This window comes from Leptopilina heterotoma, unplaced genomic scaffold (genome assembly GCF_015476425.1).
Source record: "Leptopilina heterotoma isolate Lh14 unplaced genomic scaffold, ASM1547642v1 Lhet_235, whole genome shotgun sequence".
Lineage (NCBI taxonomy): Eukaryota > Metazoa > Arthropoda > Insecta > Hymenoptera > Figitidae > Leptopilina > Leptopilina heterotoma.
The window spans coordinates 1591955-1613112 of NW_025110952.1; the positions used below are offsets into that span (position 1 = coordinate 1591955).

The following is a 21158-nucleotide window of genomic DNA, read 5'->3' on the forward strand; positions in this document are numbered from 1 at the left end:
GATTTATTTGACAAAAATTAAGGTCCTGAAAACATTCAAAGTTGTATTTAAATAATTGAATCCTCTAAAGGTAAAATTTTGTTTGGAAATCAGGGAAAAGTAAGGGAAAAAAATTAAATTTTTGTTGGCAACCCTGTCTGATTTTTGAATTAGATCTTTAATTACAATAACTATTTCATATTTCCTTATAAACCGTGGGGAAAAGGCTAAAAGGTTTAAAATAATATTTTAACATTTTATTAAAGGAATTCAGAAAACTATTAGAAATAATAATAATAAAGCCTTTTTTTTCTCTTAGGGCTTTCTTGAATGGTTCCGGACAAGAAAATATTACAACCACCGAAGTCGAGAATCCAGATGGAATTGCAGTTGATTGGGTTGCTCGTAATTTGTACTGGACAGACACTGGAACCGATAGAATTGAGGTTGCTCGTTTGAACGGTAGTAGTCGGAAAGTACTCATTAACGATGACTTAGTGGAGCCAAGAGCAATAGCTCTAGCACCAGAGTTAGGTTGGATGTTCTGGACCGACTGGAATAAAAAGAAACCGAAAATCGAACGCAGTAACTTGGATGGCAGCGAAAGAATTCTTCTCATTACCACTGACATCATCTGGCCCAACGGTATCGCTGTAGACTTGGAACGAGAAAAAATATACTGGTGAGTATTTCTATTTCAAATACAATTTTATTAACACTCGTATATTTAATGTTTAGCTATTGACTCAATTTTAATTTTTAACTCAATGTTGATAATAGGAAAAAATTGATAAATTTAAAAAAAATTTCAGGTGTGACGCGAAAACGGATAAAATAGAAGTTTGCAATATGGACGGTTCCAGTCGACGAGAAGTTATAACGAAAAAATTAGATCACCCCTTTGGATTAAGTTTACTGGATGATTATTTGTATTGGACAGATTGGCAGAAGCGAAGTATTGAGAGAGCGCATAAATTAACAGGAAATGAGCACGAGGCAATAATTGAAAACATTCCCAATGTAATGGGACTGAAGGCAGTTCATTTGGGAAAAGTTAGGGGTACAAATCCTTGTTCGAAAAATAATGGAGGATGCAGTCATTTGTGTCTCAATAGGCCAAATAATAAATACGTTTGTGCATGTCAAATTGGATATGAATTGTCCAGAGATAAAAGGACTTGTGCTGTACCAGAAGCCTTTTTATTGGTGGCTAGAAAGGAAAATATTGTGCGAATAAGTATCGAGAATACCAATAATGACAATATCATACCCGTTACTGGAGTAAAGGATGTGAGGTAAGTGATGTTTATACACAATTTTCCTTATCCATATTCTTAATTCTTTTTATATTCGTAAACAGCGATATATTAATATTAATTTTATGCCTATAAAACTTCACAAAGGATTTTATTTGCCCGAGAGCAAAAGGGGCTTTGCTTACTATAAATGTAGAGAAAATTAAAATCATCATTTACAAGAGAAACAGAAAAATTAAACCTTTTTTTAAAAAAAATTTTTTAATTTTGAGATAAAAAAATTGAAGTAGTCGATGAATTTATGTATCTCTTCAAAATTTCAATTATCTTTATAAATAATATAATTCTTCTTCGAAATTCAATAATTTTTGAAAATTCTTGGCAAAATTTCACAGGAATTCAATTATTTAAAAAAATTTTAATGAATTTCTTCGAAATAATTCAATTATTTATTTATTTAATTATTAAAAAATTTAACAAAGTTCTTTTCAAGAATTCAATTATTGTTGATAAATAATAAAATTCTTCTTTAAAATTCAATAATTTTTAAAAATTTTAATAAAATTCTTGGCAAAATTTCACAGGAATTCAATTATTTTCATAACTAATACATTTTTCACAAGAATTGAATTATTTAAAATAAAAAATTTCATAAAATCTTTCGAAAAATATCAATTATTTAAAAAGATTTTTATAAAATTCGTCGCAAGAATTCAGTTATTTTAAAAAAAATTTTAACAAACTTCTTTTCAAGAATTCAATTATTTTTATGAATAATAAAATTCTTCACCAAAATTCAATTATTTTTAAATACTTGAATAAAATTCGTTTGCAAGAATTCAATTATTTATATAAATAATAAAATTCTTTACAAAAATTCAGTTATTTTTATAAACTTGAATAAAATTCGTTGGAAGAATTCAATTATTTTCAAAAGTTAATAAAATTTTCTTTCAAAATTAAATTATTTTAAAAAATTTTCCTCATTTAAATGATTTTCAATATCAATATATTATTTTCAAAAATATTTTTAAAGTTCTCTTCAAAATTTCGATTATCTTTATAAATAATAAAATTCTTCTTCGAAATTGAATTATTTTAGGAAAATTTTAATAAAATTCTTGGCAAAATTTCACAAGAAATTAATTATTTAAAAAAAATTTAATGAATTTCTTCGAAATAATTCGATTATTTTCAGAATAAGTAATAAAATTTTTGGAAAATATCAATGATTTAAAAAGATTTTTATAAAATTCATCGCAATAATTCAATTATTTAAAAAAAATTGAATAAAGTTCTTTTCAAGAATTCAATTATTCTTGATAAATAACAAAATTCTTCACAGAAATTCAATTGTTTTCATAAACTCGAATAAAATTCGTTTGCAAGAATTCAATTATTTATACAAATAATAAAATTCTTCTTCGAAATAATTAAATTATTATCATAAGTAATCAAATTTTTGAAAAATTTCAATTATTTAAAAAGATTTTTATAAAATTCGTTGCAAGAATTCAATTATTTATGATAAATAATAAAATTCTCGATTGAAATTCAATTATTTTTATAAACATGAATAAAATTCGTTGCAAGAATTCAATTATTTATACCTATAATAAAATTATTCACAGAAATTCAGTTAATTTTATAAACTTGAATACCTAAAACTTGTGGGAAGAATTTAATTATTTTCAAAAGTAATAAAATTCTTCGCAAAAATTCAATTATGTTTAAAAATTTTTTAAAAAATTCTCTTAAAAAATTCAATTATCTTTATAAATAATAAAATTCTTTTTCGAAATTCAATTATTTTAAAATATTTTAATAAAATTCTTGGCAAAATTTCATAGGAATTCAATTATTTGAAAAAATTTTAATGAAATTCTTCGAAATAATTCAATTATTGTCATAAGTAATAAAATTCTTGAAAAATATCAATTATTTAAAAAGATTTTAAAACAATTTATCGCAAGAATTCAATTATTTAAAAAAAAATTTAACAAAGTTCATTTTAAGAAGTCAATTATTTTTGATAAATAAAATTCTTCACCGAAATTCAATTATTTTCATAAACTCGAATAAAATTCGTTTGCAAGAATTCAATTATTTATACAAATAATAAAATTCTTCACAGAAATTCAGTTATTTTTGTAAACTTGAATAAAATTCGTTGGAAGAATTAAATTATTTTCAAAAGTAATAAAATTCTTCGCAAAAATTCAATTATGTTTAAAAATTAAAAAAAAATTCTCTTCAAAATTTCAATTATCTTTATAAATTATAAAATTCTTCTTCGAAATTCAATTATTTCTAAAAATTGTAAGAAAATTCTTTGCAAAAATTTACAGGATTTCAATTATTTAAAAAAATGTTAATGAATTTTTCCTAAATAATTCAATTATTTTCATGAGTAATAAAATTTTTGAAAATTATCAATTTTTAGAAAGATTTTTATAAAATTCATCGCAAGAATTCAATTATTAAAAAAAAAAAAATTAACAAAGTTCTTTTCAAGAATTTAATTACTTTTAAAATAATAAAATTCTTCACCGAAAACTCAATTATTTTTTATATTGAATAAAATTCGTTTGCAGGAATTCAATTATTTAAATACAAATAATAAAATACTTCACAGAAATTCAGCTATTTTTATAAACTTGAATAAAATCCGTGGGAAGAGTTAAATTATTTTCAAAAGTAATAAAATTCTTCGCAAAAATTCAATTATATTTAAAAATTAAAAAAAAAAATTCTTATCAAAATTTCTAGTATTTTTATTTAAATAATAACATTCTTCTCTGAAATTCAGTTAATTTAGAAAATTTTTTAAAAAATTCTGGTGAAAATTTGTAATTATTTTCATAAATAATAAAACTCATCGGAGGGTTTAAATAATAACATTTAAATAATAACATTCTTCTCTAAAATTCAATTAATTTAGAAAATTTTTAAAAAAATTCTGGTGAAAATTTGTAATTATTTTCATAAATAATAAAACTCATCGGAGGGTTTTAATTATTTTTGATGCAATTTTAATCGAATTTCTCCAAAAATGTAATTATTAAAAAATTTTATTAAAATTTTTCAAAAGAATTTAATTATTTGAAAATTTGTTGAAATTTGTTTAATTAAAATCTTTATGAGAATTAAATTTTAACAAACATTTAATTATTTAGTAAATTATTTATTTTTTAAATTAAATAATATTGAATTCTTCTAGAATTTTCTAAATAAAAATTGATTTAAAAATGAATTACCGAATAATCGATTTATTATTTATGAAAATAATTGAATTCTTGCAACGAATTTTATTACATTTTTTTTTAAATAATTGAATTTTTGAAGAAATTTGACTAATACTTGTATGAAATAATTGTATTCTGGCAAAGGATTTTATTAAATAATTTTTTTTTTTTTTTTGAAAAATTTTATGGTAATTTAAATTATTACAAAACATGAAGAAGGCGATCAATTCGAGTCGAAGACTCGGAGTGATTGCCTTCTTCATTTTTTGTAATAATATTCTTATAAGTTGTTGAATTACAAAAAGGTTTGAGTTTGAATGTTTTGAAGAATTTTAATTCCTACGGAAAAATAATAATGATTAAGTATTTATTTAAAAAAAAAGAATAATAATAATCCCACATTAGATAATAATATGTAAAATTTTCTTCTAGTGCTTTGGATTATGAAATGTCTCAAAACAGCATGTATTGGGCGGATATTAAAGTTAAATCAATTACTCGAGCATTTATAAACGGTTCGGAAATGGAAAGACTCGTTGAAGTTGGTCTCGAAAGTCCCGATGGTTTAGCAATTGATTGGATAGCGCACAATTTATATTGGAGTGATTCGAGTTCTCATCGGATTGAAGTAATTCGGCTAGAAACTCGCAGCAGAAAGGTGCTGATTTGGAAAGACATAATCGAACCAAGGTGTTTGGTGCTAGATCCCCAGAAAGGGTAAATAAACATTCTTAGCTCTTAAAATAAAAACCTAGTTCCTAATTCTTTAGTTTTTTTCCTAATTCCTAATTACTTTTTATTTTATTTTATTTTATTTATACTTTTATTAATGACTTTATGTCCTTTTCAATGACTTCATGTTTTAATATCCAGGTACATGTATTGGACCGAATTTGAGGAAAATTCTGGAAATTCGGGAACAATTGAGCGGGCAAATTTAGATGGAACTCAACGTCAATTAATTTTATCGAACATTGGTCGAGCGAATGGTCTGACTCTTGATTACATGACTGATCATTTGTATTGGACCGATTCAACAACGCCGGCTATTGATAGTTATGATTTAGTGACAAAGAGAAGAAAGTCTTTAGTTACGCAAAATATTGTTTATCCCTTCAGTATAACTCAGTATCAGGATTATATTTACTGGACTGATTGGAATACGGGGATTATTGAAAGAATTAACAAAACTTCGGGTTCTGGCAGAACAGTTATTCACAATCGACTTGAATCAGTAACGTCACTCTTAGTTTTTCATGCTTCTCGACAAACCGGAACGAATGTTTGTGCTGTGAATAATGGCAATTGCAGTCATCTGTGCATTGCTTTTCCAGGTGACAATGAAGGGACTTCCACACGTAAATGTGTCTGTCCAACGCACTTTAATCTCAGCGCGGATAATAAAACCTGTACCCGTAAGTCATTTTTTATTTTCCCTCTAAAAGATTGTCCATATACAATTTGAAAAGTTTGACAGGCTTCACAGTCTGTCCTCTATTTCCCTAAAAGTCCCCTTTTTATAATTTTGGCCCCTAAACGTACCCTATTTTCAAAATTTCCCCCTAAATGGATTAAAAACTTGTTTTCTGTTTATTTAATTCATGTGTTTAAAAAGACTCTTAGTTTAATAATTAAACTGAAAACTAAATTTTATGAAAATTAAAATTAACAAAACAAATTTTTGAAAAATAAATATTTTTAATTTATATTTGAACCTTAAAGACTAGTTAAATGTAAATTGATATTTACCGTTCTACTTCTTATTGTACTAAAATTTCTTAAAGCACTAATTCTAATACAAAAGCTTCAAAAAAATTTTCTATTTCTGACAAGAATGAATTTTTTAATATTATTTAATTATTACAAAAGTTTTAATGCAATTATCTTGATTAATAACAAAATTCTTCACAGAAATTCAATAATTTTTAGGAATTTTAATAAAATTCTTTACAAAACTCAATTATTTTCATAAGTTACAATATTCGTCCCAAGAATTCAATTATTTTCAAAAGTAATGAAATTCTTCGAAGAAATTCAATTATTTTTAAAAATTTTCACGAATATCTCGTCAAGAATTCAATTATCTTTACAAATAGCAAAATTTTTCGCTAAAAATTCCATTATTTTCAGAAATTTATTTCAGTCTTTGCAAAAGTTCAATTACTTTCAAAAATTTTTTGCAATTCAATAATTTTCAATATTTACAATTTTCATAAAATTTACCAACAGATTTAATTATAGAAAAAACTTGTTGATACAATTCTACGAAAAGATTCAATTATTTTCATAAATTATAAAAGTTCATTTACGAATTCAATTATTTTCATCGGAGAATTTCAAATATTTTTAATACAATTTTAAATAAATTCCTTGAAAAAGGCAATTACTATTAAAAATTTTATTAAAACTTTAGGAAAGAATTCAATTTTAAGAATTCTGCTATGAATTTCATTATTCATGAAAATAATTGAATAGTTGATAGGAATTTTATTATAATTCTCAAAAATAATTGAAATACAGAGAAGAATTTTATTATTTTTGAAAATAATTGAATTATTGCGGAAAAATTTATTGAAATGTTTAAAAAGAATTAAATTTATGTGAAAAATTTTATTATTCTTGAAAGTAATTGAATTCTTCATAAGAAATTTATAAACATTATTTTAAATAATTAATTTTTTTGAAATATAATAAATATTATGAAAATGTTATTAGTTTAAATAATTGAATTCTTGTCGAAAACTTTAAAAAATAATTGAATTTTTCGATTATTAATTTAATATAGTAATAACAATAATTTAAATTCTTCGATGAGTTTTATTATTTATGAAAATAATTAAATTCATGCTTAAAATTTAATCAAAAACTTTTTTAAAAAATTGAATATAATTTGAAAATTTAATTCTAATTAGTTTTTCAGTTATGTGTCATAATAAGTTATTTTCAGAAGTTACAATATTCATCCCAAAAATTCAATTATTTTCAAAAGTAATGAAATTCTTCGAAGAAATTCAATTATTTTTTAAAAATTTATAAAAATCTGTGCAAAAGTTCAATTACTTTCAAAAGTTTTTTGCAATTCAATAATTTTCAGTATTTACTATTTTCATAAAATTTATCAACAGATTTAATTATAGAAACAACTTTTTGATACAATTCTACGAAAAGATTCAATTATTTTCATAAATAACAAAATTTTATTTACTAATTCAATTATTTTCATCGCAGAATTTCAAATATTTTTTTTTTAATACAATTTTAAATAAATTCTTTGACAAATGCAATTATTTTTAAAAAATTTATTAAAACTTGACGAAAGAATTTAATTTTAAGAAACATTCAATTATTCAATAAAACGATAAAATTTGTTTCAATAATTCAAATATTTTCATAAATAACATTTAATTCGTCGCAGAAATTCAATTATTTTCAAAAATTTTCAAGTAATTTTGCAAAAGAATTCAATTAGCTTGATAAACAACAAAATCGCATAAATTCTTCCCATAAAATCAATTATTCTAAGGAATTTCAATAAAATTCTTTTCCAAAATTCAATTATTTTGCGATAAATTTGAAAATTCATCGCAAGAATTCAATTCTTTTGAAAAGTAATGAAATACTTTGCAAAAATTAAATTATTTTAAAAATTTTCTAAAAATTCTCGTCAAGAATTAAATTATTTTTATAAATAGATAGGGAAATTCTTCTCAAGAATTAAATATTATTGTCAAAAATTTTTTAAAAATTCTTCTCAAGAAGTCAATTATTTTCAAAAATTTTAATAAAATTTTTCTCATGAATTCAATTATTTTCAAAAATTATTATTTAAATTCTTCTCAGGAATTCAATTATATTTTTAAAAAATTGAATAAAATTCTTCAAAAAGTTTTCAATTATTTTCAAAAATTGGTATAAAATTCTTTAATATAATAAATTTCATTAAAATTTTAATTTAATTCCTTAAAAGAAATTAAATATTTTCGAAAGTTGTTAATACAATTCTTCGTGAAAATTAAATTTTAAGAAACATTCAATATTATTTATTTTTGTATTTAAATAATTGATTTCTCGTAGAATTAAATTATAATTTTTTGTACTTTTAACTAACAATTGTGTAGAATTAATTTTTTTTATTTTTGAAAAAGTTTAATTGCATAATAATAATTGATGTAGAATTTTAGTTTAAAATTTTAGAAAATGTTAATTGAATTGAAATGATAGAAATAATTTTGAAGAAATTACAGTAACAATATATTTATAATAATAAAATAATGATTTTGTAAGTCGGTCATTTTTAATTATTATAAAACATAAAGAAATGGATTACTCCGAGTCTTCGACTCGGAGTGATCCATTTCTTTATGTTTTATAATAATATTTTTATGAGTTGTTCAATTTGAAAAGGTTTGAATTTGAAATTTTTGAACATCTTAATTCCAATGAAAAAAAAATGATTAAATATTTATTTGAAATAAAGTTATTGATGTTTTCGAATAATTTTACTTTTGAAGAAATTTGTAAATAAATTTAATAGAACATTTTTTTTGAGTATCTAATAATTTTGAGAGTGAATCAGAATATTCTTTAGGGTCAGGGAAAAAGTCAAAGTTGTGTTTGGAAATCAGGGAAAAGTCAGGGAAAAATGAAGTTAAATTTTTGTGGCAACCCTGTAAAAATAAATTATATTTTTATCTTTATTTAACCAATTTTCATGGTCCCCTAAAAGTCCCCTATTTTTTAATTTTCAGTCCCTTTTTCTCCTAAAATACTTTTTAGGGTCACTGTGAAGCTTGTATTCTACAAAAAATATTTTTTTCTTACCAAAAAATGTTCACGTGGATAGTTATGGGAGAGGGGATTGTAAAAAGCCTACAATAGGGGAAGAGGGGGATCAAAAAGTGATAAAATATGGACGACCCCTATGTATTCAATTATTTAAAGATTATTATTAAGTAATAAATTTTCTATTTCAGCTCCGACAAATTTTATGATGTACAGTTTACGTAACGTAATAGGAAGATTACTGCCCGATATAAATGATTGTCCCGATATTGTACTTCGTGTGCAGGGACTGAAAAATATCAGAGCCATTGAATTCGATCCGTTCACTCAACACATTTATTGGATCGATGGTCGTAGTTTAGCGATTCGCAAGAGTTTAGAAAACAAAACACACGGATCAGTTGTAGTTGCAGGCAGTTTTGGACATCCCTTCGATTTGGCTCTAGATCCCATAGGAAGATTATTATTCTGGTCCTGTGAAATTAATAATGTCATAAATATAACGAAAATCGATAATAATTTAAATTTGGGAATTATCGTTAAGGGTGAAGGTGAGAAGCCTCGTTATCTTGCTATTCATCCGGAAATGAGATTACTCGCTTGGATCGATGTCGGTGGATCGATAAAGATTTATTTAAGTAAAATGGATGGACATGAGAAGAAAATTATTGCTTCAAATTTGGAATTACCGTCGGGTCTCACCATCGACGTGATGGCAAATAAAATTTATTGGTCTTGTGGAAAAACGATAGAAGTCGCCGATTTAACGGGTGGCAATCGACGAATACTCACCAGCACTGATGAATCTTCAATTGGACATTTGTCAATTCTTTTGAATTATATCTATTGGTTTAATCGAGGAGCTCAAACGGTGGAACGAGTTGATAAATTTACTGGAACGAATAAAAGTATTGTAATGAATCGTCCACTAACGGATCTCATTACTGTGAGAACGCCAAATAATCATGTTATGGATTCGCATATTTGCAGTCCATCGCATGATTATGGTGGTTGTTCACATCTTTGTATTGGAAATTCGTCATTGCGATGCTCGTGTCCACAATTTCTTGTTTTGAGTGAAGATGGAAGAACTTGTAGAGAAGCACCTGCTTGTGGAAATGAACATTTTACTTGTATTGCTCCAAACTCGGCTGTTGCACAGAAATGTATTCCTATATCGTGGAAATGTGATGGACAGGACGATTGTCCAGATGGGAGTGATGAATTGAATTGTCCAACTTGTGGGCATGATCAGTTCAGATGTCAGAGTGGACATTGTATTGGTAAGTGTTTGAAAATTTATTTACAATAATGGACGATATTTATAATTAGGACATAAGGTCGAATTTTGATCGAAATCCTGGAAAATTGTTATTTTCTAAAGTTTATTCTTAAAATCTAATCTTACATAATTATTTCAAAATTAATTGAATTTTAAAAGAGTTGCGTTTACAATTTTCATAAGTACAGATGAATTTCAAAAGATTTTAATTTCAAATTTTGTAAAATTTCAATTTTGAATGAATTTAACTAGAAATCGTCTTAAAGAACGTAGATTTTTGAGAAATTTTAATTATTCCAATTCTTCTGAAATTAGTTAAATTTTTTATTATATATTTTTAAGTGATTATTAAAAATAATGGATTTATAGAAGAATTTTAATTAAAAACACTAAAAGAAATTGAATTTTGAAGCAATTACAAAATGATTGTAGAAATTCAATTATTTTCAAAAGTAGTAAAATTCTTCTTAGAAATTCAATTATTTTCAACAATTTTAATCAAATTTATGGCAAAATTTCAATTATTTTAAAAAACTTTTCTCAATTCAATGATTTTTAATAAATCTACTACTTTAATAAAATTGTCCAATAGAATTCAATTATTTAAAAAGATTTTTAATAAAATTCTACGCAAACATTTAATTATTTTCATAAATAATAACATTTTTTATACACGAATTCAATTATTTCCATAAATAATAAAACTCATCGCAGACTTTCAATTATTTTTAATACAATTTTAATGAAATTCTTCGAAAAATGAAATTATTCTTCAAAATTTTATTAAAATTCATCAAAAAAATTCAATTATTTTAAAAACCTTTGCTACAATTTATTTATTAGAATTTATGTATTATTTTCTATAAAGTTTTAATTAAATTTTTTGAAAAAAAAATAAATTATTTTCTAAAATTTTAATGAAATTCTTTGTAATAATTCAATTTTTTTTCAAAATAATTTTAATAAAATTCTTCGTAGAAATGTAAATAATTTCAAAAATTTGTCAAAATTCAATTATTTTCAATGTCTACTATTTCAATAAAATTTCATAAAAGAATTCAATTATTTAAAAAGACATTTTAATAAAATTCGTCACAAGAATTCAATCATTTTCAAAAATTAATATAATTCTTCGCAGAAATTTAATTGTGTTCAATAATTTAGAAAAATTCTCGTCAATATTTCAATAATGTTTATAAATTTTTCTCCGGAATTTAATTATTTTCAAAAATAAATTTTCTTGGCAAAATTTCAATTATTTTCAAAAACTCTTAAAAAATTCTTTGGAGAAATTCAAGTATTTTTAATTAAAATTTTAATCATATTTCCGAAAAATGAAGTTATTTTTAAAAATTTTATTAAGATTTGTCAAGAGAAATCAAATATTTAAAAATTTGTTGAAAAAATTCTTTCTGAGAGTTCAATTTTACGAAATAATCAATTATTCAATAAATTATTCATTTTTGTATTTCAATAATTGAATTCTCGTGGATTTTTTTTCAGCAAATATTGATTTAAAAATTAATTTCAGTTAAAATTTTACATTATCATTGAATATTGAAAGCTAATAGCGTAAATTTTTAGAAATAATTGAATTATAAAAAGATTTCAAATTAAAATCTTTGAAAACTTTAACTTTTCGTACTTTTTGATTAACAATTATGTAGAATTAATTTTTTTAAAAAAGTTTAATTAAATATTTTTCGTAGAAATTTAATTAATTTAAAAAAAAATTGTCAAAATTCAATTATTTCTAATGTCTACTATTTCAATAGAATTTCACAAAAGAATTCAATTATTATTTTAAAAAAAATTTTAATAAAATTCGTCTTAAAAATTCAATTATTTTCAAAAGTAATATAATTCTTCGCAAAAATTCACTTATTGTCAAAAATTTACAAAAATTTACAAAAATTCTCGTTAAAATTTCAATTATCTTTATAAATAATAAAAATTTTCTCCAAAATTCAAATTATTTTCAAAAACTTTAATAAAATTCTTGGCAGAATTTAAATTATTATTAATACAATTTTCATCCTTGAAAAATGAAAATATTCTTAAACATTTTATTAATATTTGTCAAGAGAATTGAATTATTTAAAAATTTGTTGATAAAATTCTTTATGAAAATTAAAATTTAAGAAACATATTTTAATTATTCAATAAGTTATTTATTTTTTGTATTTAAATAATTGAATTCTCGTAGAATTTTCTAATAAAAATTGAATTTAAAAATGAGTTTCAGTTAAATTTTAAGATAATAATAATTTTATATTAAAAAGCATTATAGCTTGAATTTTTTTTAGAAATAATATAATTTTAAAAAGGCTTTAAATTAAAATCTTTGAAAATTTGAATTTTTCAGAATTTTAATTGTTAATTTTATAGAATTAATTTTTTTTTAAAGAATTTTAATTTCAATTCTGTTGAAATTAGTTATATTTTTAAATATATATTTAACTAGTTATTAAAAATAATGGATTTATAAAAGAATTTTAGTTAAAAACTTTCAAAGAAATTGAATTTTGAAAAAAGTTACAAATGATTGCAGAAATTCAATTATTTTCAAAAGTAATAAAATTCTACGCAAACGTTTAATTATTTTCATAAACTGTCATACATATTAAAAATTTCACAGAAATGCAATTCTTTACAAATTTTTTATAAATTTATTTGCAATAGTTCAAGTATTTAAGAAAAATCAAATTTTCTATACATAATTCAATTATTTATAATACAATTTTAATCGAATTTCAAGAAAAATGAAATTATTCTTAAAAATTGTTTTAAAATTCGTGAAAAAAATTTAATATTCCAAATTTTTTTTAATAAAATTCTTTATTTAAATTCAATTTTTTGAGAAACATTCAATTCAATAAATTATTTATTTTCGTATTTAAATAATTCAAGTCTCGTAGAATTTTCTAATGAAAATTGATTTTCATTTCATAAAAATAAATTTCAGTTAAAATTTTAGATAATAATTGAATATTAAAAGCCTTATAGCGTGAATTTTTAGAAATAATTGAATTTTGAAAAGTTTTCATCCCGTGTGGAAAAGTGAGGTGGGCCCACGGTGGGTCCCAGGTGGGCTTCCCAGGTTCTAGGTGGGTCCCAGCAGGGATGGCCCAGGTGGGCGATTCCTTGGCTTGTAACGGTGAATCCAGCCACAGCCCACCTAGGAAAAATCCAGCTGGGGCCCATAGATTTAGTTTTCATTCAAATTAATGAATAAATTGTTTATTAATAACAAATAAGTCGAATTATAAATAAATAACGTTATTATTTAACGATTTTTACTTTTTTTAATGAAATTGTGACCAAAAGCAAATTCATAAATAATGTTAGCATATATATGGGAATTAATATATATCCTTTCATTCATAAATTAAAAATTTATAAAAAAATTAGAAATTTGTTAATTAAATTATTAAACGGTATATATAATCACTAAATTGCATACTTATACGAATACAATGCAGAAAAATCGGAATAAACGCAAACCTAAGAAACAAATAAAATTTAACGCACGCGGGGATTGAACCTACGACCTACGGACTACTAGACTAACGCCCTAACCACTATACTACGGAGACTAACTACTGAACACCGACGTTTTATTGTCAGTGACTTGTTGATCTGCTGTAATGATTCAATAAAGCATTTACTGATACGAATACACCGTGACAAATAAATAGTTTAATAATAATAATAACAATATTAATAATGTAATAATAAACGATAAATATTCTTAAAATAATATTTATATTATTATGAAAAAAATATATCAATACATTTTTATTAAAAATGTGTTTTTTATTGTTTACAATCATTATAAACATTAATTTGTTGGTCTAAAAAAAAATTTTTTTTTAATTGTTTGGACTTAGAAATTTTTACTAATTAATTATGTGGACATTACATAAAAAAAAATATTGTGAATACATTTTTGTTAAAAACACGTTTTTTCTTAATCTTAGTCATTATAAACATTAATTTTTTGTTGAAAAAAAAATTTTTAGGTTTGGACTTAGAAATTTTTGCTTATATAATTATTGATGTGGGTCCTCAAAAACTGGGAAGCCCAGGTAGGACCCAGCTCACGCCCACTTATAATATTATTTCGCCTGACCGGAACCCACCGTGAGTGGGTCAATAGACAAACTCTAAAATGCTTCCGTAAAATGTTAACATGTTTGTCAATTGTCAATTCATGTACGAAGATGACCATAATTACATCAAAGTTTTATTATTAAATGTTAAAGAAAAACTAAACTATTTAATAATTTTCACTGTAAACGATTTTTGTTATTATATATAATAAATTTTACTAATGTTATATTGCAGTCGTTATTGTTTAAATAAATAATTGTTGTTAATTAGTAACTCCTGACACTAGCTTCCAGAAAGATGCAGTTTTTTTCTAATTTTGCAATTAACTAATTCGAACCACATGAAATAAAAATAATTTAAGGTTTTAACAATTCAAAAATTGTTTAAACAAATGATTGTTGTTATTTACTAATTTTTGACACAAAGCACCTAAAAAAATGCAGTTTCTTTTTAATTTTATATTTAACTAATCTGAAAAGTATGAAATAACAGTATTTTATGATTTAAACAGTTCAGAAATTGTTTAAACAAATAATTGTTATTGTTTATTAACTTTTAATACAAACAATCCAGAAACTTGCAGTTTCTTTCTAATTTTACAATTACTACTACTCTGATTAACTAATTGCAAAATAAGAAAAAACTTCATTCTTCTAGATGCTATGTGTCAAGAGTTAGTAAATAACAACAATTATTTGTTTAAACATTTGATAAATTGTTAAAATTAAAATCATAAAACATCCGAATGATTTACTATTTACATTAGTTAATTGCAAAATTAGGAAAAAAACTGCAAGTTTCTAAGTTATGTGTATCAAAAGTTAATAAATAACAACAATAATTTGTTTAAACAATTTCTTAATTGTTAAAACCATAAATTATCTTTATTTTATGTTGTTCGTATTACTTAATTGCAAAATTAGGAAAAAAATTGCAAGTTTCTAAGTTATGTGTATCAAAAGTTAATAAATAACAACAATCATTTGTTTAAACAATTTCTGAATTGTTAAAACCATAAATTTTCTTTATTTTATGTCGTTCCTATTAGTTAATTGCAAAATTAGGAAAAAAAATTGCAAGTTTCTAAGTTATGTGTATCAAAAGTTATTAAATAACAACAATTATTTGTTTAAACAATTATTAAAATGTATTAAAAACCGTTATACCTTGATGAGTTAATTATTAAATAAATAAATTCAGCTGGAACAACTTTAAAATTTCAATAAAACTAAATGTCTGTTAGTGTAGTACAATAAAAGTTTATAATTATTGACAATAATAAATTGTTTAAAATAATAATGATTATTATTATTATGAATTAATTGTAGAATGATTTATTGTGAATAGTTATATTTAATTTTCAGACTTTTTCTATTATAATGTTAATATTTTTATGAAAATGGGAAGCCCAGGTGGGGCCCAGCTGGCTCCCAGTTTTTAACTGGGCTAACTTGGGCAGATTTCCACACGGGATAATTTTAATTATTGATTTTATTAATTTTATAGAAATTATTTTTTTTCAAACTATTTGAAGTTTTTATTTTCTAATTTGAAAAATTTCCTAATAATCCATGAAATTTCGTAAAATTGAATTGTAATCAAATGGATGTGAAAATTCTCAAAGATTTATTTCAAAAATTATTAAAAATAATTGCTTTAAAGATGAAGAATTATAGTTGGAAATTCTAGAAAAATAATAATTGAATTGAAATGATGAAAATAATTTTGAAGATGTTACAGTAATAGTATTCTTATAATAGATGTAAAATAATGATTTTGTCATTTTTATGTTTTATAAAGATTTGAATTTGGATATTTTGAAAATTTTAATTCCGTTGGAAAATTAATAAAGTTGGCAGCCATATTAGATCGGCCATTTTGAATTTTGAAGTTCAGACTTAAAATACGTAATTGCCGATAAAGTGTGATGTCCTGATTCCAATAGTTGGTTTGCGTCAGTGTTTATATTAGTTTATTAATGGGTTAAATTAAATCTTTCCACAGATACAAATTGGGTTTGCGATGGAACCCCTCAATGTTCCGATGGTTTCGACGAGGCAAACTGTTGTCGCTCTGGACAATTTCAATGTAGTTCGACAGGTTCTTGCATTTCTGAAACATTGCTGTGCGACGGTTGGAAAAATTGCCCGGACGGAAGTGATGAGAATACTGTGGCATGCTCGACAGTGAATAATCAGCAGCAGTCGGTTGTTCCGGTGGACGCCGGAAAGAATACCTATATTCTTGTAATTTTAGTGTCGATGATTGTGTTCGCAAGCGGTGGCATTATCGTCTATTACTGTCGAAAGAAAATGTCTTCCAATGGCGAATTACCAGACATCTTGTATGACTCGGCGGGAGATCCGCTTTCTCCGAAGCCAAACAGAATTGCAAAGGCCACATTGGTGCACAAAGGTGGCAGAAAGGATCCTAAACTTGGAATGGATGCTGTGAGGATGTCTACTCTAAATGGCAGTAGCATAGGATCCAGTTACGATCGCAGTCACATTACAGGTATTTATCCATTTACAGGGTTGCCACACGTCAGGAAAATCAGAAATTTTCAATCAAAGTACAGTGGAATCTCGATTATCTGAAATAACCTAGACAAGACAAGATTTTCAATATTTACTGTTTTAATAAAATTTTCCAAAGGAATTCAATTATTTAAAAAAAAAAATGTTGATAAAATTCTACTCAAACATTTAAGTATTTTCATAAATAATAAAAATTTCACATTTTTAATCGAATATCTCGAATTTTATTATTTATGGAAAAAATTGAATTGTTTTGAAGGATTTATTAAATATTTGAAAATCATTGAATTTTTTCGAAAAATATTATTAAAAATTTCTTTAAAAATTGAATTTTTTTGTGAAATTTTATTAAAATTTTGTTGACAAGTTCCCGAAAAAAAATAAATGTAATAAATGGACACATTTGTAAGTAAAAATTTATGAAATTTAGAAAAATACTACAATTTCAGTATATTAATTTAAATGAATAATAAAAAAATATTAATAAATAGAAAATGTGTAGAAATATTAACTTTATTAAAGTCTGTGGTTTTTCATTCTGTCCGTTCGCAGTATGAAGTTAGTTGTTAGTTATCATTTGCGAATTATTATCATGATTTTTTTGTTTGTTTATATTTTTCGTGATGTTTTGACATTTCCGATGTTATGTTATGCGGTATAGTGCGGGTGTTTTTAAAAAACGTTAAATTGTGACAAGAATTATTGTGTTTGAAAAATCGTGGAAAAATATCTGGTATCAGGCGAGAGGTTACCGTTTTCAGTGGAAAAAAAACTGTAGATTGGTAAATTCTAATTATTAATTAAAATTTTCTTCTTAATTAAATCATTTATATTATTTCATTTTATTTTGTTAAATAAAAATCTCAAAATAACTTAAAAACAAATTTTATTCGTATATCTTATTATTATTATTATTATTTTTTTTATTTATAATTATAATTGATAATATTTATTGTATTTTGATTTATTATTATTATTGAAAATTTTATGCATTTTTAAAATCTAAAAAAACTGAAATATCGAATTGTCAATAAAAGTTGTATTATTTTCAATTTTCAACGATTATTAATTTTAATTAAAAAATTCAATTTTCCTGAATCAATAAAAAATATCGTTCTAAATTTTATTACATTGGTCGTTTTCGTAAATTACTGTTCAATAATATTAATTATTCAAAATAATTAATTTTTTAATATTTAATTTTTCAAAAATTTAATTAATCTTCAATTATTAACTTATACAGTGCAGGATCTAGAGTCTAAATTTTTTGGGAAGAGCGATCCCTTTAGTGTGTGCTTTTTTTGATTGCTATTATGAGTGATAATAGCTCCTGGTTCTTTTATGTTTAAAAAATTGTTCGAAATAATTAATTTTTCAAAAATGAAAAAAAAAAAATTCAATTGTTTCAAATTTTAATTAATTTTAAAAAAATGATTTTACACAAAAAATTTATTTATTTTTAAAAATAATTGCAATTCAAAATCTATTTGAATTTAGTATTTTAATAAATTACTTTTTTTATTATGTTAAAAATAAATTGTTTTTTTAAATATTTTATTAATTTTTTACAATATTTGAATTTTAAATAATTCAAAAGTCAATTATTAATTATTCAAAAATAAATCAAACAATTTTAATTAATTCAAAAATAAATTATTCTGTTTTTAATAAAAATTTAATTATTTTGAAATCATTGAAAAATGTAATTGTTCAAAATAATAATTAATTATTCAAATATCAAAAATACAATTAATTCAAAATTAAATTATTTCATTTTAAATAAAAAATTGAAATTAATTTATTGGCACTTACGTAAAAAATAAACGTATTTCTGTGTGTGTTTGTGTGTAGAATTAACTTATAAGTGCTTTCTTTTGCAAGAATTAAACTTATCGTTATCTTCTGTTCAAATAAAATATAAAATGTTAACGTTTTTTTTAACACAATATTATAGAAAATAGATTTTCTAAAAAGAAAAAAAAATAATGAACTTAAAAAAAATACTTTAGGCACCGCCTTTCATTTCAACTATTTAAATACTATCAAGTCTTTTAAAGACTATATAAAGTCTTCAAATCATGAAAAATACATAATAAAAAATTGAATTATTCCGAAATAAAATTCAAAAATCAACAAAACAATCAATTTACAATTAGGGCCATTTGGGGTAATTGTAAACAAGGGATAAATGTAAACAATAGATGTTTCAACTAAATTTACAAATTTAAAAATTAGTTTTAAAAACTTGAAAAAAATTGTTCATAAATTTAAATTACTTTAAAAATATCCAATTAAAATTATTAAAGAAACACAATTATTAAACAAAAAATAAAAAATAATTCTTCAGAAAAATTTAATTAGGGTTTCCAAAATTGATTTAATGATTTTTAGCGAAAATTGAATTATTTTCATAAATAATGACATTTTTTGAAGAAATTCAATGATTCTCAAATTTTTTGCAAGAATTTAAATGAAATTCAATATATTAATTTTAATTAAAATTAAAAATATTGAAACATAAAATTATTAAAGAAGATAGGAAACAAAAAAGTAAATTACAACTAAATCAAAGAAGATAGAAGAAGAAGATATTAATATAGAGAGAAGATATAAAGATAGAAGATGTTAATTGAATAATTTTATATTTCTAAAAAAAATGTATTTTTCATTCTTTCCAGCATTTCCATTTTTTAAATTTATTTAAAACATTATAACGTCATAATAATAATTAAAATACCCTTAAAAATAATAATAATCATTTTAAAGAATTGCTATTTTAATAGAAAAAATATATTTATATATATATATTAAAACATAAAATTATTAAAATATTAAACAAAAAAAAAATATAAACTGCGAACAGATATTTTCAATTAATAAATAAAAATTTTAATTTATTTATATAAAAAAAGAAAATGCAAAAATATATTAATTAATAGAAGATGAAATAATTTCTTTAATGGCATTTGAACCATAATGACGTCACAATTTGTTCACAGCATTTGCTAAAAAATTGTGACATCATAATGGTTCAAATTCGCTGAAAAAATAAAGTTTTAATTATTTAAAATAAAACGTTGAAAAAAAAATGCACGCGCGCTCGCGCGCGTCAGTTTTTGCTAGTAATAGAATTATATATATAAAAAAGAATATAACATTTTTGTAATCTGCAAAAATATAATTTCAAATAAGAATGTTATGCGCAATAGCGCGTAAAAACTGAAGGTCGCGACTAATCGCTTTTGTAGACTTTATTCTAGTTTACAATTCAAACCACTATTTTTGACTTTTTCTAATAAACTAATAATTTTGAAATAAATCATGAAGATACACTAACGAGAAACATCAATAATTTTTAGGAATTTTAATAAAATTCTATACAAAATTCAATTATTTTCAAAAGTAATGAAATTCTTCGAAGAAATTCAATTATTTTTAAAAATTTTCACGAATATTTCGTCAAGAATTCAATTGTCTTTACAAATAGCAAAATTTTTCGCCAAAAATTCAATTATATTCAAAAATTTATAAAAATCTTTGCAAAAGTTCAATTACTTTCAAAAGTCTTTTGCAATTCGATAATTTTCAATATTTACTATTTTCATAAAATTTATCAACAGATTTAATTATAGAAAAAACTTTTTGATACAATTCTACGAAAAGATTCAATTATTTTTATAAATAATAAAATTTCATTTACGAATTCAATTTTCATCGCAGAATTTCAATTATTTTTAATACAATTTTAAATAAATTCCTTGAAAAATGCAATTATTATTAAAAATTTTATTAAAACTTGAGGAAAGAATTCAATTTTAAGAAACATTCAATTATTCAATAAAACAATAAAATTCGTTGCAATAATTCAAATATTTTCATAAATAACATTTAATTCGTCGCAGAAAATCAATTATTTTTTCAAAAGTTTTTAAGTAATTTTGCAAAAGAATTCAATTAGCTTGAT

The 21158-nt window shown here is 22.6% G+C and overlaps 1 protein-coding gene across 1 annotated transcript in view; it reads left to right on the forward strand.

Annotated features, from left to right (window-relative positions):
• Nucleotides 1–21158, forward strand: part of LOC122502607 (low-density lipoprotein receptor-related protein 6) — a 33659-nt gene that overhangs the window by 8986 nt on the left and 3515 nt on the right. Inside the window, exons 3-8 of the mRNA XM_043612757.1 lie at nt 299–661; nt 792–1274; nt 4913–5197; nt 5354–5895; nt 9454–10545; nt 16662–17171. Coding sequence (XP_043468692.1) covers nt 299–661; nt 792–1274; nt 4913–5197; nt 5354–5895; nt 9454–10545; nt 16662–17171 — 3275 coding nt within the window. The remainder of the gene's footprint in view (nt 1–298; nt 662–791; nt 1275–4912; nt 5198–5353; nt 5896–9453; nt 10546–16661; nt 17172–21158) is intronic.